Source organism: Polyodon spathula, chromosome 2, assembly GCF_017654505.1.
Source record: "Polyodon spathula isolate WHYD16114869_AA chromosome 2, ASM1765450v1, whole genome shotgun sequence".
Classification (NCBI taxonomy): Eukaryota; Metazoa; Chordata; class Actinopteri; order Acipenseriformes; family Polyodontidae; genus Polyodon; species Polyodon spathula.
This window is the reverse complement of record NC_054535.1, coordinates 62123616-62146617: the sequence shown is the minus strand read 5'-3', so window position 1 is coordinate 62146617 and position 23002 is coordinate 62123616. Positions and strand designations below refer to the sequence as shown.

The following is a 23002-nucleotide window of genomic DNA, read 5'->3' as shown; positions in this document are numbered from 1 at the left end:
ATCATTGACTTAGGGGTAGATGTACTAAAGTGGTGCGCCTGTCACAAGAGTCACAAGCCTACGGTTAAATGTACTAAACATGTGCAATGCTGTCAGCGACTTTTTAGGCAATGCTTTGCGACAGCGGTTTTTCTTTGTGGTTCAACCTTAGATGAAAGGGGGTGGAGACAGTGCAAATGAGTGCTCTCAAATATTATAATGAGATGTACTAAAGCTGCCGACAATTGCGACACTTACAATGAAATCAATTTGTTAAGAACTTTTGAAAGCACGTTTTAAACAGTCGCAATTGTTGCTGGCATTTCCCAGTCTGGTTTTTCTCGTACATTGCCATTTGTGCTCAATGCATTTTTGAGGTGAACATCCAAGTACCTAAGTTTCACTAAAGTGAGGGTGTACTTACAAGCCTTGAAAACATTTCTATGACATTTCTAGTTTCCCCAACGTGTTGGGAACACATGTGCCACTAACCCCTCTAGCTCATTCTGAGCATCTTATAGATCCATGATCTACTTTGTGTTAATTGTCTAGGCTACTAAGTAGGCCAAGTTAAAAAAATATTAACAATAAAAATTTAAAAAAAGAAAAACACTACAATCATTTAGTTTCAATTTAAAATAATCTTTTATTTGCGTTGTACACCAATCTGTAATATGCAGCTGCATGATTTATTCTGTGTTACCGGTAAGTTAACGTAAAAAAAAGTGTGCTAGATATTCATTTGATTTTACTACTGTACAGAACACTGCATAGTCCTACTGTACAAATTTATATTTTTACATAATGTAATGTGTAGCCTACCCAAAACACATTACTGTTATTTCAGTGCAACGATTTACTTTTAAAATGTATTGAGCACCATACATGTACAGTGCCCTCCATAAGTATTGGGACAGTGAAGTCAAAATTGCTATTTTTGCTGTACACTCAAGAAATATGAATAAAAGATGAATACGAGGCAAAAGTACAGAAAGTCACCTTTCATTTCTGGCTGTTTCAACACACATGTGTTTAACCAACTAAGAATATCAGCACTTTCAATGGTTCCATTCCCCATTTAATGTGAGCATAAGTATTGGGACATTTGGCTCACAAGTGTTTCTAATTGATCAGGTGTTTCCTGTTGCATTGATTGTTCACATAAAAGAGCTGTGAATGCGTAGCCTCAGTTCTATCCTTTGCTTTTGCCTTTGGAGTCTGCGTTTGGTGTCAGTAGGCATAATCCAACATGAAGACTAAGGAGCTGTCTATGTAAGAAAAGCAAGCAATTTGGATGCTAAAAGAAAAGAAGAACTCAATAAGAATCATAGCACAAAAGTTGGGCACAGCCAAATCAACAGTTTGGAATGTCTTGAAAAAGAAAGAAACCACTGGTGTCTTCAGCAATCAGCAACGACCAGGTCAGCCAAGGAAAACAACAGCAGTTGATGACAGAACAATGACCAGAGTTGTGAAAAAAAAAAAACCTCCAACAAGTCAGTGAAATCACCAACAACCTCCAGAAGCTGGAGTGAAAGTGTCACAATCTACTGTTTGCAGAAGACTTCGGCAGCAGAATTACAAAGGCTACACTACAAGATGCAAACCTCTGATCAGCACCAAAAACAGAAAGGCCTGATTAGAATTGGCTAAAAAGTAGAGAGATGAACCAGTACAGTTCTGGAGTTTTATAGACAGATGAGACAAAGATTAACCTTTATCAAAGTGATGGGAAGGCAATATATTGCGGCTCTTTTCATTAACATATTTTCTCTTGGTACATATGACAAAATGTATACTTTGCAAATTGTCTCGATGAAAATGCAAATTGGTGTATGTTTGCGCTGCGACTGGCCCATCTTAGTATATCTACCTCTTAACCCTGAGTAGTGAGTTTTAGAATGTTTTGATGGGCCCACTGGAGTGAGTTTTTTTTTTTATTTTTCATCTTTCATATGACACGAAAGAAACAGAGAAAGAGAGAGAGATACATCACATCCGGGTAAACACGTGGTGAGGGTGAATGAAGACAGTGAGAAAAACGTAGGTCAGTGATCCTTGTCACGTTGTCAGAGCTTGGGCCACTTGATGTTGAAGATAAGAACATAAGAACATAAGAAAGTTTACAAACGAGAGGAGGCCATTCGGCCCATCTTGCTCATTTGGTTGTTAGTAGCTTATTGATCCCAAAATCTCATCAAGCAGCTTCTTGAAGGATCCCAGGGTGTCAGCTTCAACAACATTACTGGGGAGTTGATTCCAGACCCTCACAATTCTCTGTGTAAAAAAGTGTCTCCTATTTTATGTTCTGAATGCCCCTTTTTCTAAACTCCATTTGTGACCCCTGGTCCTTGTTTCTTTTTTCAGGCTGAAAAAGTCCCTTGGGTCGACACTGTCAATACCTTTTAGAATTTTGAATGCTTGAATTAGGTCGCCACGTAGTCTTCTTTGTTCAAGACTGAACAGATTCAATTCTTTTAGCCTGTCTGCATATGACATGCCTTTTAAGCCCGGAATAATTCTGGTCGCTCTTCTTTGCACTCTTTCTAGAGCAGCAATATCTTTTTTATAGCGAGGTGACCAGAACTGAACACAATATTCAAGATGAGGTCTTACTAGTGCATTGTACAGTTTTAACATTACTTCCCTTGATTTAAATTCAACACTTTTCACAATGTATCCGAGCATCTTGTTAGCCTTTTTTATAGCTTCCCCACATTGTCTAGATGAAGACATTTCTGAGTCAACAAAAACTCCTAGGTCTTTTTCATAGATTCCTTCTCCAATTTCAGTATCTCCCATATGATATTTATAATGTACATTTTTATTTCCTGCGTGCAGTACCTTACACTTTTCTCTATTAAATGTAATTTGCCATGTGTCTGCCCAGTTCTGAATCTTGTCTAGATCATTTTGAATAACCTTTGCTGCTGCAACAGTGTTTGCCACTCCTACTACTTTTGTGTCGTCTGCAAATTTAACAAGTTTGCTTACTATACCAGAATCTAAATCATTAATGTAGATTAGGAATAGCAGAGGACCTAATACTGATCCCTGTGGTACACCGCTGGTTACCACACTCCATTCTGAGGTTTTTTCTCTAATCAGTACTTTCTGTTTTCTACATGTTAACCACTCTCTAATCCACGTACATGTGTTTCCTTGAATCCCAACTGCGTTCAGTTTGAGAATTAATCTTTTGTGCAGGACTTTGTCAAAAGCTTTCTGGAAATCTAAATAAACCATGTCATATGCTTTGCAATTATCCATTATCGATGTTGCATCCTCAAAAAAATCAAGCAAGTTAGTTAGGCACGATCTCCCTTTCCTAAAACCATGTTGACTATCTCCCAGTACCCTGTTACCATATAGGTAATTTTCCATTTTGGATCTTATTATAGTTTCCATAAGTTTGCATATAATAGAAGTCAGGCTTACTGGTCTGTAGTTACCTGGTTCAGTTTTGTTTCCCTTTTTGTGGATCGGTATTACGTTTGCAATTTTCCAGTCTGTCGGTACCACCCCTGTGTCAAGAGATTCTTCACTGATATTTCCACTAGCACCTTATTCAGGAGAAGAATTTAAATTGTAATAGGAATTGAGCATAATTTCTAGTCGTTTCCCACAGAGGATTTCTCGCCATTTTCCAAACATTGTTGACATATGACTGAGTTTGTTGTGTGTAATTCTGTAAATATCTGGTAGATGGCGCAAGAGACCTCTACAAAGTGTTACAGACAACTAGAGTTGCTATATCAGATTGTCAGCAGTTTTGTAGACTCAGTAATTCAAGTTCAAAGCTCAAGTTCAAAGCTCAAAATGTGCAGAATGTACCGGTACATTCGTACTCCCTGGGGACCATTAATTCAATGACGTACCAGTACGTTCGTACTACTCAAAGGGTTAATGTCTAAACATTGCATAATACAAATATTCATATCACAAAATATATATATTTTTTTTAGTAGTTGCCAATTGTTTTTATCACTTTTCTCCCAATTTGGAACGGCAAATTATTTTTAGGTTCAGCTCACCGTTGCCACCCCCACACTGACTCGGGAGTGACAAAGATAAACACACGCTATCCTCTGAAGTGTGTGCAATCACCCAACCACTTAGTTTTCACACTGCATGCCCACTTGCAGTGCAGGCAGCAACCTCAGAGCTACAGTGTCGGAGAAAAACACAGCTCTGGGCAGCTTACAGGCAAGCCAGCAGGCGCCTGGCCAGACTACAGGGGTTGCAGGTGCGTGGTGAGCTGAGGACACCCTGGCCAATCTAAGGCACCCCCTGAGAGCTCCTGTCCATGGTCAGCAGTGGAATAGCCTGGACTTGAACTGGCGGCGTCCAGGCTATAGGGTGAATCCTGTATTCCATGTGGAGCGCTTTTACCGGATGCGCCACTCGGGAGCCCCCAAACAAAACACATTTTAAGAATTACAGTAAAAGGACTAAAGTTGCTAACAGATTGTGTTAGTGGCTAAGAAACGGCACACATAAATAGAGTATAACAATTGTAGTTTGGTTTATTGCTAGCATATACTTACAAAATACTTATTGAAATACTAACCTTGCTCTTTTGTTGCTGTTGTCACAAGTTTCTTTTTCTGAGCTGGAACAGAACTAAGTCGACTGGCCTTGACAAAGATGTCTGCAACAGTGAGTAAGAACTCCATGCTAGCGCAAAGGTGTAGGTCACAAACGAGTGTATCAATGACAATGCCGTCTCTTCCTTGTCTGTAGCCGATGTCCACCAAATCAGGGTTTGTGAAACTAGACCCTGTAACTCTTTTAATTTTTTTTTTTAAGCCTTTAACCCTAGCCTCTACAATGAACATGTATTCCAACAGTGAATCTCTACCTTGGAGTAGCTTTCTGTACTCTTTGACGTTTATCATCCAGCAAACAGTCTGCAAGTTTGACTGAGGCTTTCATGGAGCTATCTGATAACACTGTGACAGCAGTTGAAATCAATCCCAATTTGAATTCTGCAAGTTTTAACAGCTCATCTCTTGATTCCAGCTCCTGAACCTATATTAATATTAACAAACAAACACACTTTTTTTTTACATTTATTAATGTAATTAATTCAATGCTGCAGAGTGCATTATTATTTATTTATTTATTTATTTTAAATCTAATCTCATTTTAAAATGTATTTTGCGTTCATTCAAATCCAACGCCAAAAATTATTACGTCACCTTACATTGCACTTTCACATAAATGTTAATGAGTACTGTTGATTTATATACTAGTATAAACAAAGAAATCTTTGTGGACACATTTTAGGAAAAATGTATACATACCTGTGTTCCATTTGGGCTATATAAATTCAATGAGTCTAACCGGAAATCAAGTTTTAGAGTGGTTTTCAGTTTTGCAATTTTTTGTGTTTCCACAACAGCCTCAGTGATCACAGTTGTACCTGTAAGAAATCGTTCAACGGATACTGAAAAGGGCTTGTTACCAGGAGGTTACTGGTTCAATCCCAGCTCAGCCACTGACTTACTGTGTGTGACCCTGAGCAGGTCACTTAACCTCCTTGTGCTCCGTCCTTCAGATGAGACGTAAAACTGAGGTCATAATAATAATAATATTGAGGACAATAAGTGACTAGGCAGCAGCAATTGTGATGCATAGTTCACCCCCTAGTCTAGAAATGGCTTTGGATAAAATAATCTTCTAAACGACTAATTAATAATAATAATAATAATAATAATAATAATAATAATAATAATAATAATAATAATAAATAATAAAAGTATGGTATCATTCAGTAGAAAATATATTTAGGCATCTTCCAAGTAGTGAGACCAATGGGGCAGCAATCCTATTGACTTTCTTTTTGTGTTTGCAACTGGCCTAGCCACCACAAAGATGTTGAATGTTCTTTTTAGTGTATAGCAATAGGGTATAGTGCAAGCGAATGACAACACCATGTACAGATGAAACTTGCAAGCAGTATTTACAATATATTCAAAAATTATAATAATATGAAAATACAATCTGAGATATCTCTGTAAAATTCATAACTGAAACAAACAGTATTCAAGTTTGTATAAGCACAATCTGCACCTCCATTCTGTTGAGATGTCTGGGAACCATTTGTAGAAACATTGTCTGATTTATCCACTGTGGCAGGAGCAGCAGGTGCAGCTGAACTATCGCCTATATTTTCATTTAAAGTCCTTAACACAACAGTCAGGTCTCCCTGGCCAAGTACAAGCTGTAACAAACCAAAAAATATATAATAATAATAATAATAATAATAATAATAATAATAATAATAATAATAATAAATTGCACAATAGTTATGTATGCCAGGCTTCCTCAAGTGCTTTATTAAAAAAAATAAAAAAAAAAAAAATAAAAAATATCCTACCATATAACATTACACTGTGTTTACATTCTGCTATTTACAAAAGTGAGAATTCACATCTGTAGTTTGCTGTGAAACTTAAATTGTGTTTAAAATGTTGGTAAAGCAAATTATCTGTTTAAAATGTCCAAATAAGCTTGGAACTGTACGGTACAGTATGGAGCTTAAAAAAAAAAAAAAAAAAAAAAAAAAAAAAAAAAAAAAAACTTACATTCATTGGTTTGAGTTGCCCAATTATATTGATGTCTGTGATTTCATTGAACCAGGCTGCAGATAAAGTGCGTTCAATTACTAAATCCAGGTTTACAGGCTGCAGTAACTCAATTTCAGATTGGAACTTGTTATTCTGAAAGGTTGTTCTGTTAAAAAAAAAAAAAAAAAAAAAAAAAACCCACACAAACAAACTTCCTCTGCCACAGCTGTTAATACAAAATTAGAACTACCAGGGAGGTTGAAAGACAGCTCCTTCTACAAGTACATGTCATGTTGTAATGTTTGACAAAGAGACTGCTCCTGGTGATCACTTCTAGGATTTGTCCTGAAGCAGACGGGCAAATGCAGACAAACTAACTGGAAGACAATCTGGAGTTTACACACCTTAACCAAAGCACAAGCAGAGTGGCAAAAGAGAAAGGTGTTCTGCACTAACAGTGGGGCAGTTTCTAATTTTTCTTGAGACATTGTGCTAGAGTCAAATGAGCCTATACATTTCAGGTTTCCATTGGCTGAGTTTATTTTACTCGAGAAGACCCTCTTTTCACCTGACATCATGCAAATGAAGAGGAAAGGAGGAGGACGATATGCAAATTAGCCATGTCTAGCGTTCTCATGCTGTTTTCATAGACAGCTCGGGAAAATTTGGTTTCCATGCACAGAGAACAGGTACAGGTGAGAATCTGTCCTGGAAATCCATGGTTGTCAGGTGACACCTTGTTTGAGTGAAACACTAAAGCACAATGTTAAGCTTATGTAATAAAGCTGTGATTTGTAAATCGCCTCGTGCCTGGTTGTTTAATGTTTTACTGCTCTTGCCCAAATTGTTTTTCAAAATGTCCATTGGTGGGGTGGCAAATCGTTAGTAGTGAATAATATTTCAACTAATTTATCACACAACTTATTTAAAAAAAAAGAAAATAATTAACCTGGAGGTAATTATAGGTACTGTCCAACCCAGCTATTGCAGATCACCATGTCTGAAAACCAGCTGAGATGTAGGATTATAGAGATCTGTGCCAGACACCTTCCCCACATATGCTGCCAAGGCTGTCTGGATTTGGAGTAGTGGACGTTTTAACGTTAAATGCTAGTTTCCATGTGGAAATGGGCATGTATTTCACGTTTTTTATGTCATGGTCACGAGTAAATGAGATTTACCCTGTCCCTCTCTGTGGCCGTTATTTCCGGCCACAAACCTGACTCTGTTGAGCTGTTCTCCCAGAGTGCACGCTCATTGCCACTTCACGTGTAAACTCCCCCATTTTTTATTTATAGGGCTCTATTATGATGAAATGAGTGCAATCACAAATGCAGTAGTTAAAGTCAATCACGTCTGCACCGCAGGGAGTGGCTTCTCTGAAAGTGTGATTCTGATGAAATTATAAACCCAGTGCAAGCGTGTTTAGTGGCACACTGACAGTGCCCAGCCAATCAATGATGAATAGGTTGGGGAATCTGCTATCCAATCAGGGCTGGGCAACAATCCCTTTAAGAGACAGAATGTGCTTGCAGCACCGCAAGGCTGATTTTGAATGTAGAAGTGGCAATCATGTCGAGTGGCAGTAGCACAGAGCAAGAACAACCAGTGCAACTCAGAACAGCAAGTGGTAGGTCACTTGCTGAGAGAATACATAAACCACACTTCAAGAAACAGGAGATTGCTATATTAATAGAAGAGGTAGAGGCAGGTAGGGCAATAACGTATTATTTATAATAATTATACAGGGTACATTATTTTGACTTACTACCCTCCCTAACCTGTCTACCAGTAGCAGAGCTGACTTATGAAGTGCTGCATCAAGTGCCCTCTGCTTGTAATGGATTGGAGTTTCAATATAACCAGGGCTCAAATTCTCATGGAATATTTCCCAGGGCCCACCAAAAAGTTTTAGTAATTAAAAATAATCTTGTTATCTGTAGTATGTGTTAATCCTGATAATGCTCTGTCATTTCATCGCATTTTTTTTTTTTCACTCCATTTATGTGCCACAGATTCGGGAGCACTTGCACTCGCATTTGCACTGTAATCAGAATACAGCCCATAGTGTCCTTTGCAGGTAATATTATGAAGGTTTGTTCAGTGAAAAGTTACCTTAGTAAAAGTATACATTTCTTACCGGTATAATTTAAGGTCACCGAGTTCAAATTTCATAACATCAATGACTGGAGGAATGTTAATATGAGTTTTTGATTGAACAATTGAGAAGTGATTCTTAACAGTGATGACCAAAATCAGCCACAATAACATTATTTGACACTGCAGACTGTGGTACAAAAACAACAGGGGCCTTCACATCAGTGCCCAGTGCCATTCGGGTACTCCGTTCTGCAAGTTCCATGATGCCAGTGGCAGCCATTCCTGCTGCTTAAACAGTGGCCTCTGTTAAAGCATCCTTAGCAGTTTGGAAATTATTTATAAAGTCCTGAATAAAACATAAATCACATATGAACAAAGATGAGAAAACACGATACCTACGGAAATCATCTATAGAAAACTTCACATCAGATGATGTTTGTAAACAAAAAACACATTTAGCATGGGTTTATAAAAAAAAAAACTGCAAATATTAAGTTACCCCTCAAATAGTTTAGAAGATATTAAGGCTGTCAAACTTTCATAAATTCAAAAATATTAAAATCTTACTAGTATCGGAGAGACAAACTTGTTTACAAAGATGACTTGAATGCAGCCAACAGTAAGGGTAACACAGCTGTCAACAATATTCATATATGTGTAGGCATTGCCTTCTGTGGCATCAACATGAGAGATCATTTTAAAACTGAAGACCTCTTTCCCAGTAATGGATACAGCCTAAACACAAACAAAACAAACAAACAGTCTTATCAACTAAATAGTCACTGAGCTAAAAGTACACTTTTCCCTGATATTTCTAATTCAGATAATCACAACATACCTTTTCATGAAGAGCTTCCTCATCATAATCTAAAATAACAATGTTCTTCAACTTTGCCAGTACTTCAGTTGCCTTCCTTCTCATGATTACCTGCGAGACAAGACCTGTAAAAACACAAATTTAATAAAGAACATAGTCTACAGAAAAGAACAGCATCATTTTAAAAATTGTTTAAAAGCAGGCTTTGCATTTTTTTGTGAATGTTTTATTTGTTTATAGTTTTAAAATAACAAAACAAATATACAAATCTGTACTGAAGTAAATAAATATATAAATCAATCATAAAAACATATGACAGCAAAATTATAGCAAAATGCCAGTAATAACAGAATTAAAAAGTCGGGGGTTCGCATTAAAAATAAAAGCGTTTACAGCACGTTTTACAGTGCCACCTTGCCAGTACTGCCGGGCTGGCAAGGTGGCACCTCAGTGTGGATCTCTCCAACAAAATTATGTCAGACAGGTAATGTAATCAAGTGAAGCAGCGGTAGACCAGACTCTACCCAGCCCTTCAGAATGTTTTTTTTTTTTTTTTTTTGGCTGCTGTTAATCCCGCTAGGAAGAATCGTCTCGATTGCAAATAAGAAGGAGCAGTCCAGGACACACTGGTACCTGCAGTCAAGTAACTTAGACATGGGTAGACTAGACTTGCTACTATTCAATTTTTATTTGTTTGCCAAATCGATCATTAATATCGACGTATCAAAAGAATTTACATGTTTTTTTCAACCTTTATTTTCCAATTCAAGCAGAGAATGGGTGACATCGACCTTTACGCTTTAAAAAAACTATGCCATTGAAAAACATCTCATTTAGAGAAACCCCTTTATCATATTCAACATACAACAAAATGTTTAAATAGGAACATTAACCATTACAAATTGGCGTTTCCCCTTTAAGACAGAGTGTTTTCCCTTTAACCCTTTGCAGTCCATTTATTCAGAGCTTGTCAGGCGCGTCAGGTCCAATAATTTTTTTCAGAGTAAAACAGCTTTAAAAGGCACTGAATTGCAAAAGGACTTGCTGTTCGCTGTATTTTTCACATATCTCTTTATAGACGTGCATACTGATAAATCCTCTACTGATCACTCGTTTTATCACCAAAAATAATGCGATCCAAGTCATTATTTTATTACTATAACATCTCAAAAAGCTCTGCAATTGTCTGGATATTCTTTGAGTGCTGGATGCAGAAGCAGTTATCTCCTTTGTTTATGTCCATGTTATCACTGTAGTGCATGGGGCTATGAGATACGCCCTTTTTTCCGGCTTCATTCGGCTTATATCGGTCTCACTCGGCCATTAAAAGGTTTTCTCAGCTTTATCCGGAGAAAAAAAAAACTAGAGACCTGTGCTTTAGGTCTTTCTGATGATGTCGGACTAGAAAATTGGACTGCAAAGGGTTATAACACTCGAACCTGAAACTTTATACCAAAGACTTTTCGTCAGAGCAGTGTGACGCAGCTGCTGCTCCGCCCCAGAGAGCATAAAAGGAGCTGCGCGCACTGACAACGTCATTTTCCTTCGAGGATTGCGAACATGAATGCTGCGAAGTTAATAATTAATATTCCTATTTCAGGGAATTCCCTTTCAAGTAGGGAATATTAACCATTACAAATGGGTGAAGTAAACCCAAGCTGTCGCAAAGACATGGGAGTACCTCACTGAGCTACAAAGCTTAGCTGAAACCGCCTTGTGCTAGTAATCAACATCCAGCAATAACTGGAAGAGACATAAGATGTGAACTCACCTAATGTTCTGTTTTGATGGTGGACTGAGAAGCTGTCCTCAGCACTCTAGTACTGAAACCAGGGTTATGCGGATCTACAACATTCACTCGGTAGAACCTAGTAAAAGTATGGGGGGGAAGCCCACACTGCTGCATTGCATATGTCCTGGCTAGTGAACTTCTCTGTCGGGGGCAGATTTGCCGGTTCATAAGCAGTCTTAACTGTGCCTGTCAACCATTCAGACTGACGTTGTTTAGATAGAGTTTGTCCTTGGGACTTAGCTCCGTACCAGACAAAGAATTGTTCTGACTGCCTCCAGCTTTTAGTCTGGTCAACACAATACACTAATGCTTACACTAGGCAAAGCATATGGAGCCAGTGCTCCCTCTCACATTGGAAAGGAGGGTGATGGAAAGCCTCCAATTCCACTGACTGGTTAACATGAAAAGCCGGGTTAATACGAAGGGTAACCTTCGTTCTGGCCTTTGAAAATATTAGACAAGCTTTCGATACAGAGAATGCTTGCAATTCACTCACCGCTTAGTGGAGGTGATTGCAAGGAAGAAAGCCACCTTGAAAAACAAAGCTGAGCTCAGCTGAGTGCATGGGCTCAAACAGAGGTTTCATCAGTACATTTAACCTCCAACGAGGAACCACATCCTTCATCGGTAGCCTAAGCCATCGGTTGCCTTTCAAAAATTGCCCCACCAGGAAATGAGCTCCTGGGGAGACCATTTATTTTTATATGGCACATGAGATGGCTGCTAAACATACCTTTAAAAGTAGATGGGGATTTCCCCTCATCATAGAGGACCTGCGGCTATTTGAGACTCGGCATTTATTATGTTAGCTCACTAACATCAAATACTTCAGACGTAATCATGAAAAAGCTTTCTGCACATAGCCTTATAGAAACGGCAAATAAATTATAACATTCCAGCAACGTCATTAAAAGTTGTGTCAGTGGGAAATAACAGTTTGTATTTAATAAAGTACAATCCAGTAAAGACAGCCCTGTAAATATTGTAACACAAAAGTGTATTAAGGTAGACTTGCAGCACAATAAAAAATAAAAAAGCATGGTTTTAAAATTAATAAAAGCAATAAGTATCATCTTTATTAACACATTATATTTATTGTTCACCCTCAAAACATTGGTAAGCATGGACAAATCGATGAAAAATTACCCAGCAACGATCTTCATTGCAAAACAACCGCATGAAATACTGGGTTAATACAAAAAATAAGTTCAATCTGTTGGCCCACAACACACTAAAAAATGCTTCAAACTGTTTGAAGATTAACAATAAAATCAGTACAAGTACCAGTTTTATCACAAACCTAAATTGTTTTTATAACATGTGCATCGATAAATAAGAATGCTGAAAAAGGAGCAAAATATGAATATTTATGGACTCAAATGCACAAAAAAAAAAAAAAAAAAAAAAAAAAAAAAACACGTGCAAATACACTAAAAGGCAACTGTTAATATCAGAAAAGAAGTTTGTATTTTACTTACTTTCACGACGCTCAATTTTCACAACTGGTTTTAAATTGAATAACATCATAAAATAGAAATAAAAAAAAAACTATGCATTTCGTGTACCTTTTAAAATAAATTAAATTCAGTATTCTTATCATTCATCCTGAGCCTCAGGGTCTCTTCAGTGCTGTTGAAAAACAAATTGGCTGTACAGCCATGTGTGTATATTGGCTGGAACATTCAGTATGATGAGCATTATATTATTATTCATAATCCGGCATTTAAGAGAAACCCAGCGTCTATTTACTATATTTCCCAGCAGCCCCGGCACTTATTAGAACTTATTTTATGGTAATGTCCGGTCACCCTGGAGCTATACCTTGTAAAGATAAAGATTTTATACAAATTTTAAAATGGTCTCAAATACACCCTAGAAAACACAGCATAAAAGTGTAATACAGACTTTCAAAGCATACATTTACGAGTAAAAATAATATGCACAGAACAAAACATTTGATAGTTGAACAGAACTAACTTGCACTTATTAAATTGGCATCTGATCTCTCCACTTTCATTATTCAGCACAGCTGGACTCAAAGGAAGGCAAGGCAGATGGCCACGCTTCATCCTGCCGTGGAGACTTCAGACGTCGGTCAGGGTATTGTGCACAATATTCATGAAGTGTTTTCCCCTTACATTTTCAAATCAAACTAGTAACTGTCAATGTATACCTATAGCAGAAGCTTAATACACCTTAACCCACTAATTTCAAAAGTAGGCGCTTTGAATGACAGACGCTAAAGCTGGCAGATGAAAGTGCACATTTGGTGCAGGTCTTGATGATTGACAGTCATGACAAGTATTCTAGCGCTGCTTCAGTCAACGATATCTGTCAGAACAGGGTGAAATAACTGACAGTGAAACTACAGTTCTAACGGACCACTGAGATGACTCACATCGACCCCCAGCCATACATAGCGGAATGGAGGCAGGACAGACAGCAAGTATAAAAACTACACAAACTAGAGGTGACTTTTAAATGACTATTTTTCGTAAGACAATAAAAATAGTGAGTGGTTTTACCGACTTTTATCCTATATAAAATTAATTTCAGGTAAACTCATATCTTTTGGGAATTCGACATTTAGCGAGCTTTACCGATTAATGTTGAAAAGTAGCAAGCCAAGGACAGTTCAGTTCTCTATTCCCAGGGTTCTCCCCAGGTCACCCGGCAAAGCGGCTGTTGCCGCCCGGCTGAAAAAACCTGATCCGCTCATCTTGCAGATGCTACTGTGCCATTAACAATAAGGATCTGGTGCAACCAGATACAGTCAACGAAATACAACACATTACTTAAATTATTTGTCGTATTATGTATCTGAGGTAAGGCAAGTTTATTTTTCCATTAAAAGTGCTACTGACTATAATGTTCTGCCACCCGGCTGTACAGAATTCCTGGGGAGAACCCTGATTCCAGATAGTGATCACTGGAAGGGAATTATTAAGTAAAGAGATCATAAATAGGAGAAAATACCTTTCAAGGGGTGTGTCAAACAAAAAAAAGTTAACTACAGGGTGAGTGGGCAAGGCAGTACCCCATGGGATACTATACGCACAAAGAGCTGGGTGGAACCGGAGGTACAGAAAGAAGGAAAACCAGGGGAGTGAATAAGCCTTAGGCCCTTACCATCATAAATATCATCAAGGATATTCATATTTTTTTGTGGAAAAAGGTGTATATGTAAATGGTTGAGAGTCTGATAACAGCAGAGAGTTGTTCCAAATAGAGGAGAGTTTGTGGAAGTTGAGAGATATACCTTGGAATTTGTTTGTTTTCCTCCATAAATCTATTGTATTTGCAAGAATGGGACCCATGCGAATAGAAAGTGCATATTGTTTGAGGCCACAAAACAGGAGGTCTTGAAGTCGGATTGGTTTAACTAGGAATTCTTTGATGGGGCGCCAAGAGACCAAGGTCTCTGGATTCAGCCAGATCTTAAGTATTCTTAATTGGAAGGCCCAATAACAGAATTTAAAAAGTTAGGTAATGCTAAGCCACCAAGCTTTTTGAGACATTGCAGTGTTTTTAGCCTAATTCTTGGGCATTTATTATTCCAAATAAAGCAAGAGCAGATAGAATTAGTTCCTTCCACGTATTTAGGGGGAAAAGATATAGGAGCATGGACAACAAAAAGTTAATAGGAGGGAGAACTGGAGTGTGAGCTGCAGGGGAAACCACCTAATCAAATCAGATTTAATCTCGGTTAGAGCAGCTAAAAATGTCTTTGCTAATCTGTTAGATGTCAGAATATACCTTAACTCCCAGATATGTGAAGCCAGCAGATTGAGGTTGGAGAGGGATGAGAGGGAGGAGGGGACTAGTTTTTGATGCAGGGCTCAAAGGCAATAAAACTGATTTAGACCAGTTTATTTTATAACCAGAGATTACACCAAAATCATTAAATAGTTTAAGGGCCTTGAGAAGCAATTCTGAGATATTAGATAATAACAACAGTATATCGTCAACATAAAGGATATATGGTGTTTGGATCCCTGTATATTGATGGGACTTATGACAGTATTTTGTGTGACGACCTGAGCAAGAGGCTCCAATGAGATGGCAAACAAAAGCAGAAAGCAGACACCCTTGCTATGTTCATCTTTCGAGTGGAAACTGAAAGGATATAACAGAACCGGTTTGAACACATGCAGTGTGTTCATGCAGAGTACAAATCATACTGATATATGAATGGCCAAAACCAAAAAGGCTCTAAAACTGCCCATAGATAGTTCCATTCCAGGTGATCAAAAGCTTTCTCTGTATCCAAAGAAAGCACTGCACATGATAAGGACTGGTGAGGGGCTAATACAGTTATATAAAGAAGGCAGCACATATTATCGGATGCTAGGTGACCCTTTATGAATCCAGTCTGATGCAAATAATTTTATTTTGAAGTTAAGGAGCAATAAAGGTCTGTAACTGGAACACTCAAGTGGGTCTTTGTTTTTTTTTTTTTTTAATAAGAGTTGATTTTAATCAGAGCTGATTTCTGATCTCTATGGAAAGAGCCAATTTGTAACGAATAATTGATGGAATCTAGTAATATGGGTCCAATCTGGTCCCATACTGCCAGTAATAACTCAGGGGGTATGCCATCCATGCCGGGAGATTTAAACTTTTGCATGGCAGATGCTGCAGATTTCAGCTCCTGTAAAGTGAGAAGCATGTCTAGTAATTCCACTTGTTCTGCCATAATACTGGGCAACTCTAACATATTCAAGAATTCTGAGATTTTGTTTGGATCTGTAGTAGCCTTAGATTTATAAAGTATCTGGCAAAGAAAATATTACTAACTACCACAAGATGGCACTACTTAACTGTCTGCTGAAATAACATTTTAAGTTAGTAAACTGTGTTGTGGGGAAAAAGCCTACTTTCATTTCATACAGTTACTTGTTTCATTATGATTTTGGAGCCTAAAGGCCTCTTCACACCAGACACGGTGCGACAAGCAAAAATGTCGTATGACACACTACACCGCAGAAAAAATAAAAATAAACACATGTAATTTTATATGAATCATTCACACTGCCTGCGATGCGAAGTAGGGAAAAAATAGGATTGGTGTCTTTTTTTTTCGATTTTGTTGCGCGGCAACTAAGGAACTGACCAATGAGGAACAGCTTTCCTTGCACACCTTCAGTAAACAATGGCAGAAGAAAAGATAATTCTTGCAGTATCAAAATACCTGGAGTTGTACAATAAAGGACACGATTATAAAAACACATTTTTGAGAGAGAACATTTGACAGTTTATTTCCAGGGAGCTAGATATAGCTGGTGTGTATGACTCGTTTACCTTTACTGAAATAACTATTCTGAAAAGCAATTATGTATTATACATTCGTATTCGATGTATAATAAGACTATCATACGTGTGTTTTTTTCCCAGCTTATGGCACAATCAAAGAGTTGCCTATCACAGCATGCACACCTGTCGCCACTGGTGTGAAAGGTAGTGTCGCAACGAAAGTACCATTTTATCGCAGGACAAATCGCATCGCAATTGGTGTGTGGAGACCTTAATACTGATCTGTGGTAAACAGTGACCAAAAGGTGTAATATACATAATTTTATAACAATATGGCTTGATAGCAAGTAATAAAGACTGCTTTTCAAAAAGCAAGATTGTGCAATGTACTGTACCTTCAATGCTTATCTCTGAAATCTGTCCCTTCTGTCCTCGAAGGTAAATTTTCAAGCATAACAAGTCTGCAAGGACATGTAGACTGATGGCATCTTCAAACTTAGGCTTCTTGGGAGCTGGGCAAAATAAAACAAAATGTATATAAAATGACTAGTTACACATACAATGTAATGAGATAGCAACCTCAAAAGCTGTCTTGCACTTAAAATGTTGTTTTGTATAACGTTAAAATGTATATTCATACAAAGTGAACATGGTTGTAGACAGTAGTATAATGGTAGAATGATGATAAAGTCATACTTGATTTCTTGGCTACAGTCGTCTCTTCTTTTTTCTCCTGTCCAACTGCAAGGGCAGATTCTTTAGATGTGTCTTTTTCTGACGGTGGGATGAGGTTACTTAAAAAGTTCATGGCATTCAATAGTGCTTCTATATGTAAGTGGACATCCAGGGAGCTAAAGTTCACCTATAGTTGTTAGAATAATAATGAAATTAGGAAACCAGAAATGGCAGTGTTATGAACAACAAAGAATTCATGGGATCATAATAAAAAAGGACTGTCATATTAGAGCCAGTATTTCATGTACACATGAAGTAAAATGGATGTGTGAAATATGTCCAGAGGTAAAATCCAGGTGACAAGAGTCTGACACAGTTCATATCCACTGGACCAGTTTTTCCCAATCCTGGTTCTGGGGGACCCCTGTGCCTGCTGTTTTTCATTCCAACTGAGTTCTCAATTACTTAATTGAACTACTCATTAGCTTATTTTAATTGTTTTCAGCTTTTTAACAATTAGAGATTTCATGTTAGGTTATACAATTGTAAAGTTTTTAGGAGCTGAGAACAATCAAAAAAGGTCTTATTAAGCACATTATTAGTTCAATTAATCATTTGATTAAGTAATTGAGAACTTGGATGGAATAAAAACCAGCAGACACAGGGGTCCCCCTGGACCAGGACTGGGAAACCCTGCACTGGACAACACTAGCAATGGAACTTAACCAACAAAGTCATGGCAGCCATATTAGATGGAGGTTAATGTCATGGGTCACATTTATCATAAAGGGTTTAACACTGTGAAAAACTGTGAGATTTTTTATGATAACTGAAACTAAGTAAGCCACAGATGCTTAAATACAGTGGTAGTCCTGACAGTAAAATACTGTACTGTAATGTCATTTTAATTCAGAAGGCCATTACACGTAACACCGCAGTAAACTAGGCACCCTCACAAGATGCCCGCTTCTCAAGTATACTGTAAAATAGGATTTTGTAGCTTTGAGTTAACATAATCATGATCATATAACAAGTTGCTTATCCACGAGGACTGAGTGATTCATGAGTGATTGAGCACCATTGACATTTGTATACTGTATTTAAACTGCTGATGTGCGGAGGCTCTTTTGATAATTGTAATGTGATGTGGCCAAGGGCAGTGTAAACGATCAGTCTGGTGTCTTGGATTTACAGTTTAAAACAGGTGTTGGTTTCAGTTCTTACACTGCAGTGGGGAAACAACCGATAACAAAACAAACAAAATAAAGCTAGCTCTCAGTTGGAGCACTAACTAAACAACACTTTGTGTGGCCCCTGTCTGACGTAAGGACAGATAAGCTGTTTACCCAAATCCATACGTTCCCCCCAGAACTACACACGTACTGCGATTACTTTAATTATTTGCACAGTATCGTACTGGAACAAATAGATCTCATACTCACTCTTTGGTTTTGATTTCTTTCTCTTACTTCAGCTTCAGCAATGCGCGCACACTTCCTTACTCCTCAATCTATACCCCCATCAAAGCTATTGGCTAAGCCCTTTTTACCAAGGTATCATTAACTTTAGCAAGCAGTTAACCAATTGACCATTATCCTTAATTTGTTAAGGAAACAAACAACTATGGATTTTCCGGAGGCATGCACACATGCGGGAACTCATGACATCTAGTGGTCAACCTATTACACTACAGGGAACAAAGCTCTTCTCATTCTCAACTAACACACTGATTCTGCAGCACTTCATCACAGTAATCATATAGGTCCGCTTTTAAGAATCAACCGCTTATATGAATCAAATCATCCAGAACGGATGAGACTCTGAACAGAGTGCACTGTAGTATAAAATCACACATTAAATGTCAGTCACATGTAAAATTCGAACTTTTGATTTGTATAATGCATATAACAAAAACAAAAGTTGTTGTATTAAAATCCACTACCAAATCGTTAAATATAGCAACTCTGTATGGCGCAGGTGCCGTGCATTAGCGCAGGGTACATTATTTAAATTTTAAAAACATGATTATTGTTCTATATTATGTATTTTTAAACTACATCTGAATGTTTTATTCCAAGTCTATGGATTACCAGTAAGATAATAGGATTTCCAGTCAAATATAAATAGCAGCTAAGGTGACGTCACCAGTACATTATGCAAATTAGTACCATCAAAGGTTAGAACCATCTTTCACTAATGTGTTCTGAACCTTCGAAGGTCAAAATGTACCCATTTGTTACAACCCTAAAGGACATTATATTAGTTTTTTTCTGAAGAAACGAGTAACAAGTTTTTTTTCAGTAACATGCCCAACACCGAGAAGCGTATTTGCAAATTATTAAAACCTTCTCAACTAAATAAACAAAATAAATAGAGTATTATTACCTTTATAAGCTATTCTGTATTGTTATAAAGCATTTTGAAATCTGGACCATTCTTCTCTGCCTATGAAATAGGTTGTTAATAAGGTGTTAACTTAGGAATTGGATTGACCAAAACAGACTGAAGTAAAAGATAAACTGTCAAAGCAATACAAACATTAAATCTAAGGTATTTATAATTAACTTAAAACATGCAAGACATTATTTATTTTATAAAAAATGATATTTTAGGAGGTAATTTAGAACAGAGGATACCTTAATGTAATCCAAGGTAAGAAGATCAGTCTCTGAATTGTCTTGAGTTGTAATGATATAATCTGGTTTGTCTTTCGAATCTAGAAAAAAAAAAGAGGTAGCATGCCTGATATAGAGATAATCACATTTTATAAATTGCAATGGAGGTTTTAGAGTATTTAAAAATAAATAAATAAATAAATAAATCTTCCTCAGCTTTTCCTAATAATAACAACAACAACTACAGTAATAACTTGTACCAACTTACCCATGTATTCTGGACATTTCAAGCAGATTTCTTTTAGGAAAGTACTGGATGACATATCAAACGATCGCAAGTTCAGCTCTGTGCCAAGTCCCTCAATGTACAGATGTAACACTGTCAGTTCCACGTTTTCAGAAAGACGACATAACTGAATTGACACCTAAGGAAACCATATATGTAATGTTAAAACAAGGGGTAAACCATAGTGATTGAAAAATGCTTAATTTTCATTTTGAAGCACCTTGAAAACTTTTAACTAACCTTATTTATGTATATAAAAGGCTAAAAGAACATGCACACTTTTTTTTGTTTTAACAGTTACAGGTATGGAATAGAGTTAAGGCCAGTTTATACTCCATCACTCGACAGCAAACACATCCCTGTCCCATCGCTGTGTAGTTTATGGTGTCGCCCGACAATGGCCCTGCTCGAAAATGACAGGTTGCTGGCAGAGTCACTGAGAGTTCAAATCAACTGGACTTTGACCGCGTTGCTGATGTTGTTGCTACATTATACAAAGATAACAATTGATGATTTGCAGTAGACAGAGGAGATTATAAAGATCAGCAGACAAATGAGAATGCTAGAGAATTACATGCATGGCAAATGAAAGGCTTCAAGATTGTGTTTCTTTTTGACCGGCACATAATGTCATATCTTAATATATGTTCAAAAAATATTAAAACAACCACAATGCAGAAAAGTAGGACAATAAAATGTAATTATAAATGGAATATAATGAATAAACAAGCTTTGAAATCAAATGATTTATCAAACAATATATCTGTCTATATATCTAATTTAGCTACTGACCTACCTACCTATTTTTTTTCTAGAATTCAGTCAATAAAAATAACAGAATGAGAGCTACATTGCAATACAGCACAAATAAAATCAAGATGAATTCATAACAAAACGGAACACCAGAGCTCAACAAATACCAACCCAGCTCGTCTTTTCCGTAATCAAAGTGAAATTAAAAATGAGTTTAGTCTGTAGAACCAAGTATCAAAATAGATAAGCCTAGAATGTAACAAATCTTTTATTTTATGTCTATATTATACATGATCTGTTAACAATTGTTGTTTTCTGATATTGTAGCAGCAGTCCCGTTTTCAGCTTGCTCAGCTTTTTGTCGTTTCAGCTAAATTAAATTACAGTAAAACAGTGAATATTTTCTTGGACGAAGAAACTGAATAATAGAATGTGTTCCTAATTTTTTTATCTTTATTTTTTACTTGTTTGTGGTTAGGTATGTACATGTGTAGGAAATCATTACTTAAAAGGTCTCAGAGTCCTCTAACCAAAATTAGTATTCGTTGTCTCCTTCTTAGAAGTGAAAACTATCTGAAGCACTTAATATTTTCTGCATTTCTGCTCAAATACTTCTTGGGTCAAGCGGAACTTCAGTATCGCTGTGCGTTTATAGTGCACCAATGGACGATAAGTCGAGCGACAGTCGAGTGATGGAGTGTAAACTGGCCTTTCGAACACGTATAGATTAAATAACTTGTTCAGTTATATAGTAAGCATAAAATATTCCAAAATAAAAATAGGTGGTTAATCAGTTGGTACTGTCTCAATAATAAAGCATGCATACCTCATTTATTTCAAACCTCAGTTGAAAATTAGTCATGTTTTTCACAGACTCTTGCTTTTTTAAAGGATTTCTTTTTCTTTTTAAAGAGTTGCTTTGTGCTTCAAAAAATGGTAAATCGTCCACCGGAGAGCTTGGAGCGTCATAAAATTTTTCTTCCATTTCTGTGGATTAAATTATAAAAATGACATTGCGATTACTTTCTCAGTAATATAGACTGAATCCTGGAAGAATATGGACCATTTGAATCAAAACAATTTCGATCTAACAAACTATACTTAACATATTAGAACTTAATACGAACTCTATTGACAAAACACAGAATAACTGAAAATTCCAAATGTAATACATTCATGCTCATGTATACAAAAGTGCAAATACTGAATCACAATTTCAAACCCTACCTGACTCAAACATAACAGATGATTTAAGGTTAGGCAGGGGTTGACTCCTTGGGGTTAACTGTGGTGTCATGGTAAGAGGGTACTTCCGGGCCTGTGATACATAGAACGTTAGGTTATTATCATAACCGTGGTTCTCTGAAATAGTAATACTAACCACACTAACGGGTTATTCCCCTTTAAAAACCCAAGAACTGAAGCATGTATGCCAACAAACTCTTGCAAAAGTTCATGACGCAGTGCGAGTTGCCCCGACAAAAGCACACTGCGGCCATTTGCAAATTCTCTTTTACTTTTCAATCTTGTGTCTATGCACCGACCGTGAAGATTGATGGTTAATATTTCTATTTCAGAGAAACAGGGTTATGAAAATAACCTAATGTTCTCTTACAAATACGAAATATGAACCATAACTAATGGGTAAGTATATCCAATCTGTTGTGAGGACAGCCGCAAGACTCTTCTGAGCTAATGGTGCTAGCTGTCCTAAGGTAACTAGGTTACCTAACGATCAATCCGTGGTTGAGGGGATGGCCTCCGAAGCAGCCCTCAGCAACTGTGATCCAAATCCAGGATACAGCGGATCCACGATGTTCATCCTTTAAAACCTCGTGAACGTATGGGGAGTCGTCCATACCGCTGCATTGCATATGTCTGTGACAGATGCGCCCTGGAACATCGACCAAGAAGTGGCCTGCCCCCTAGTGGAATGGACAGTTATCTTCTCGGGGGTGCAACTTGGAAAGTTAATATGCCATCTTCACGGTCTCCGTCAGCCACCAAGATAGGCACTCAGATAGGACAGAGCCTGCCCTTGGGATTGAGAGCCGGTGCAAACAAAGAGTTGCTCTGATTGGCGCCAACTTTTTGTCATCTCCACATAGTACGCCAGTGCCCTCTCCAGGCACAGTGTGTGGAGCATGCTGTCTTTGTCGG

The 23002-nt window shown here is 37.4% G+C and overlaps 1 protein-coding gene across 1 annotated transcript in view; it reads right to left on the bottom strand.

Annotated features, from left to right (window-relative positions):
* LOC121326825 (vacuolar protein sorting-associated protein 13A-like) overlaps positions 1-23002 on the bottom strand; it is a 120378-nt gene that overhangs the window by 55265 nt on the left and 42111 nt on the right. The window contains 16 exon segments of the mRNA XM_041270379.1: positions 4550-4767; positions 4841-5010; positions 5286-5404; positions 6055-6205; positions 6570-6717; positions 8692-8799; positions 8801-8997; positions 9219-9386; positions 9490-9593; positions 16909-17025; positions 17210-17375; positions 19574-19633; positions 19825-19904; positions 20072-20228; positions 21669-21829; positions 22070-22160. Coding sequence (XP_041126313.1) covers positions 4550-4767; positions 4841-5010; positions 5286-5404; positions 6055-6205; positions 6570-6717; positions 8692-8799; positions 8801-8997; positions 9219-9386; positions 9490-9593; positions 16909-17025; positions 17210-17375; positions 19574-19633; positions 19825-19904; positions 20072-20228; positions 21669-21829; positions 22070-22160 — 2215 coding nt within the window.